The 5,000-nt window shown below is 42.5% G+C and overlaps 1 protein-coding gene across 11 annotated transcripts in view; it reads right to left on the bottom strand.

Annotated features, from left to right (window-relative positions):
- magi2a (membrane associated guanylate kinase, WW and PDZ domain containing 2a) overlaps window positions 1-5,000 on the bottom strand; it is a 250,106-nt gene that overhangs the window by 72,197 nt on the left and 172,909 nt on the right. For all 11 annotated transcript variants that reach the window (XM_048267425.1, XM_048267427.1, XM_048267429.1 and 8 more), the window contains exon 7: window positions 4,053-4,110. In XM_048267425.1, coding sequence (XP_048123382.1) covers window positions 4,053-4,110 — 58 coding nt within the window. The remainder of the gene's footprint in view (window positions 1-4,052; window positions 4,111-5,000) is intronic.

Below are 5,000 nucleotides of genomic sequence, written 5' to 3'. Positions count from 1 at the left end.
TAGCTCTGGTCAGTTCAGAAAAATGGAGCATACGCCTAATTAGAGAACACAGCTTTTTTTTTGTGATTCATTTGCAGAGAGGAGGACATCCATCCATTAATCAAGGACCCCATGAGCGATTGAGGAGGCATTCTCGGAAATGTCCAGGGCTCGGTGCGTACGGTGTGTGTATGTGTGTGTGTGTGTGTGTGTGTGTGTGTGTGTGTGTGTGTGTGTGTGTGTGTGTGTGTTTGTGTGTGGGAGAAAAAGGCATATCTGTAATAGTCTATGCACTCTGTTCTAGCGATCATTTCCTGTGTTGTTTTTCTAGGCTAATGGTGAGAAATGGTGCCAGGGAGGACGGAGGAATAATTGCTCGGCATTAAAGGCTCTCATTGTCTGATGGTGTGTGAATGTGTGCGATGTCCTGGCATGTGCACGGCCATTTTCTTAAGTGACCATTAGGCACAGATTGAAATGAAATGCGTAATTTTAAGGGTAACACTTTATTTTAATGTGTCGCTGTTACAGTGTACCTACCTAATTAGGTACAGTGGTACAACCTGTGTAACAACATGTACTATCAGGTACTATCATTGTACTTGCATTATGTATTTGTGGGTACCTACATATAGTTGTTGCATTGTAATACTGAGTGCTTTTACAAAACTTTGCCAATTTGTCCTAAATTTTCATCAGAGGCAAAGAGCTGACCCGAGACCTGCTGGATGGGAGGTAAATCTGGTCATGATAGATTTGATACACAATTCATTCTTAGCTCCAGTCAAGGCCTCATTGTCTTCAGTGTACATGTAACAGCTGTGCTGCTAAATTGTTACTCTTTGATACAGTGGAATAAACCTATTAAGTGTACCAGTTAATTACTTACATGTACATATGACATGTATGTTATGTCTTCGATGTCTTGGAACAGGTCTACTAATTCACATGTTCTGTGTGATGTAACAGCAGACATGTTTCAACACATCAATTACAGGATGCATGACATCATTGACAGGATGTATATAATATGTATGTACTTAACTGGTAATGTAAAATATTTTAACTGGTACACTTTATTTTAATGGGTTTATTCCACTGTATCAAAATATAATAAATGTGTACCAACACAGTTGATACATGTACTACAGTATGTAGGGTAATGGCAGACATGTTCCAAGACACCAATGACACAACATACATGTAATATATGTAATGTAAATTACTTAATTGGTACACTTCATTTTAATGGCTTTGTGCCACTGTATCAAAGAGCAATAAGTGTGTACCAACACAGTTGATATATGTACAATGTAGTGAATTAGTAGACCTGTTCCAAGACATCGAAGACCCCGCAACACAACATACATGTCATATGTACATGTAAGTAATTAACTGGTACACTTAATAGGTTTATTCCACTGTATCAAAGAGTAACAAGGTTGCAGCAGCACAGGTTGGAGCTAAGAATGGTTTGTATATCAAATCTATCATGACCAGATTTCTAGATAACTGGTCTCAGGTCAGCTCTTTGCCTCTGATGAAAATGTAGGCAAATTGGCAAAGTTTTGTAAAAGCACTCAGTATTACAATGTAACAACTATATGTAGGTACCCACAAATACATTATGCAAGTACAATGATAGTACCTGATAGTACATGTTGTTACACAGGTTGTACCACTGTACCTAATTAGGTAGGTACACTGTAACAGCGACACATTAAAATAAAGTGTTACCATTTTAAGTATATGGGATGGTGTGTGTGAGAGTGGTGTGGCATGTATGTAGGGGACTATTCATTAGCAAAATGTGTTTGTGTGTGTGTGTGTGTGTTTGTGTGTGTGTGTGTGTGTGTGTGTGTGTGTGTGTGTGTGTGTGTGTGTGCAAGCATGCATGTGTGTGTGTGTGTGTGTGTCAGTCAGTCAGTATAAGCTGCCTGCCATCACTTCAGATAAAAAAGAGGCAAAAAAAAACAACAAAAAAAACATCCCTCCCAGATGGCGGACAGAAAACAGCTCTCCAGCTTCAGACAGACGTGTGTGTGGAGGGGGCTGTGTTTGCCACCAGTGGCGGAACAGATGGGACTGCCCAACGATGTTTCCTCATAAAGCACCGAGACCTTCACAACCAAACGCTCGCCTCCCAAATATGACAAGTACATCGCATTGGCGCGCCGCCGGCAATGGTCGCCGCGGCGACGGGGACGCAGCGCGGTGCGGAAATGGCACGCCGACTGTAACCGCGGAGTGATTAGAAGCAGATGCACCACTTTGTGTAATATCTGAAGAGGCTCTTTTCATCCAAAGTGCTCCATTAAAAACATCGCAGGCCTGATAGCACTGTGCTGAGATGGGGAGTGGATAGGATACGGCTGTGTGTGTGTGTGTGTGTGTGTGTGTGTGTCAGATCGTGTGTGCGTGTGTGTGTGTGTGCGAATGTGTGTGAGAAAGATATAGAGATTTAGGAGAGAGAAATGATGAGGTAGACTGTGTGTGTGTGCGCATGTGCGCGTGCATGTGCGTGTGTGTACGTGTGTGTGTGTGTATGTGTATGTGTGTGTGTGCATGTGTGCGCGTGCATGCGTGTGTGTGTGTGTGCGTGCGTGCGTGGGTGTGTGTGTGCACGTGTGTGTGTGTCTGTGTGTGTGTGTGTGTGTGTTTGAGTGTGAAGGAGAACAGGAGGCAGGAAGGTAGAGGAGAGGGGAGCAGAGGGAGAGAGCATGCTGTCCTTGTGCCATGTTGACAAGTCCTTTGAGAATAAAGGAAGATAAACAACAGAACTCAAACACATCATCCCGACACTGCACTGAAATAACCTCTAGTTAGCACGCACAACATCAAAAGCAGACACACACACACACCCACACACGTCAAACCCTGGATAACATCTATACTATAAGACAGTGGTGCTATAAGGCATGAGTCATAATGCAAGTGTGTGTTTAAATGTCAGTTCAGTTTACTGCTGTATGTGTTTGTGGTGAAAACATTTCTAATATACCACACATACAATTCAGACCATTGGCAAAACAGTCAACACAAATAAACATATTTAAAATGCACTTGAACGCATATTAGCCTAATTTTAACTTTAGGCCAAACACTTGGATGAAGGTTTACAAGGTTTACATAATTCTGTATGGTGTGCAGTCAGTATGAAATGAACTGATGCCTGATTAACTGAACTCGGTCTACTGGATTCCCTAATGATAAAATGGCTTTCATTTCATAATTTAAAAATTTATCATTTAAATATTCTTAATTCATACCTTCATTCTCAATACAGTATATCAGCTCTGTCTGTCTCCATGTTAGCCTTCATTTCTGTTGTACACTAGTGTCCTGAGGTGGGGTAGCCTAATAGCAAACGTTAGCTGTGGTGCACGATCTCTCTATTTACCCTGACTCCCTGTCACACTGACTTATCAGCCTGCTGAGGCCAGCCAACAGGTGCTGGCAGCCACACTCTGGGAAACCATTACTGTAACATGTGTGTGTGTGTGTGTGTGTGTGTGTGTGTGTGTGTGTGTGTGTGTGTGTGTGTGTGTGTGTGTGAACTTGTTTGTTTGTGTGTGTTTGTGTGTGTGTGTGTGTGTGTGTGTGTGTGTGTGTGTGTGTGTGTGTGGGTGATCAGTGATTGTGTCAACAAGGGAAGCATCACTATAAATAAATGGATGCAATATTAGGCGGGAGAAATCTTACCACCCCACAAAATGGCACTGAGCACAAACAAGAATATTCTTTATTTCTCTCTCTCTCTCATTCTCTCTAACCTTCTCTCTCTTACTCTCTAACTCACATTTAGGCCTACTTATCCACCAACACCCGCTCTTTATCTCTTATTACACACACACACACAGACACAAACACACACACACACACACACACACACACACACACACACACACACACACACACACGCTTGCCACTAATGCCCCTCACACACACTGAACTGGAGCACTGGAGAGGACCAGTAAGTGGCGCTTCAGTAATGGGTGAGCTAATTGAGGCAGCGTCAGGCCACACGCCACCATCAACAGCACCATCAAACATTCACCAAGGCCTCTACTCACTCCACATAGTAACTGCCATAGATGGGGTCGTCGATCTTCTCCCAGCCATAGGGCAGCTCTGGGGTCGAGAGAGAGAGAGAGAGAGAGATTTTAAAATGTATTCTGTATTAAAATATGCAAAGAGAAACAACTACAAAACACTCAATCAATCGGTATGTGTAAATTACAGAGATATACTAAGAGAGAGAGAGAGAGAGAGAGGGAGAGAAGGGGAGAGAGAGAGAGAGAGAGAGAGAGAGAGAGAGAGTAATTATTACTTTCATAACCTCCATTCTTTTTCTTTATTGGATTCAGAACAAACAAAATCATTTATTGTGAATTTAAACATATTTAGTCATGCCTGTTGGAGAAAGTGAGAGAGAGAGAGAGAGAGCCAGAGAAGAAGAAGAAGAAGAAGAAGAAGAAGAAGAAGAAGAAGAAAAGATGGGGCAACAGGAGGAGAAAGGGAAAGGAGGATAAGGGGACTGGATAGGTAGTAAGACCAGCCCCAAGTCCCTGCCTAGTCATTATCAAACCTTCAGTGGGACTCCCATCCATTCTCACTTCTAAATTTTTACAACGTCATTTGCAGAACACACAAACACGCACAAACACACCCGCGAGCACACAAACACACACATACACACGCACGCGCACTCACACAGACACATACAAACTTATTTGTTTCTTCTGTGTCTACTTCCAGTTTAAACCCATGGCTCAGCAAGAGTAATCTCCCTGATATTCATCCATTCCATCATACACACACAAACACATCCTAACAACCGAAAACACAAGCACAAACATTTAGACGCACACACAAGCACACACAAAAACAAACAAATAGACACACAGACACACACACACTCACAAACAAATAAACACTCCACACACACACGCAGACACACACACAGACACACTCAATCATATTCCAACTGCAATTGCAAATTTCTGCGGGGCACAAAAGTG

This window comes from Alosa alosa, chromosome 17 (assembly GCF_017589495.1).
Source record: "Alosa alosa isolate M-15738 ecotype Scorff River chromosome 17, AALO_Geno_1.1, whole genome shotgun sequence".
Classification (NCBI taxonomy): Eukaryota; Metazoa; Chordata; class Actinopteri; order Clupeiformes; family Clupeidae; genus Alosa; species Alosa alosa.
Note: the sequence above shows the minus strand (reverse complement) of the source record. Positions and strands in the feature narration are given on the sequence as shown.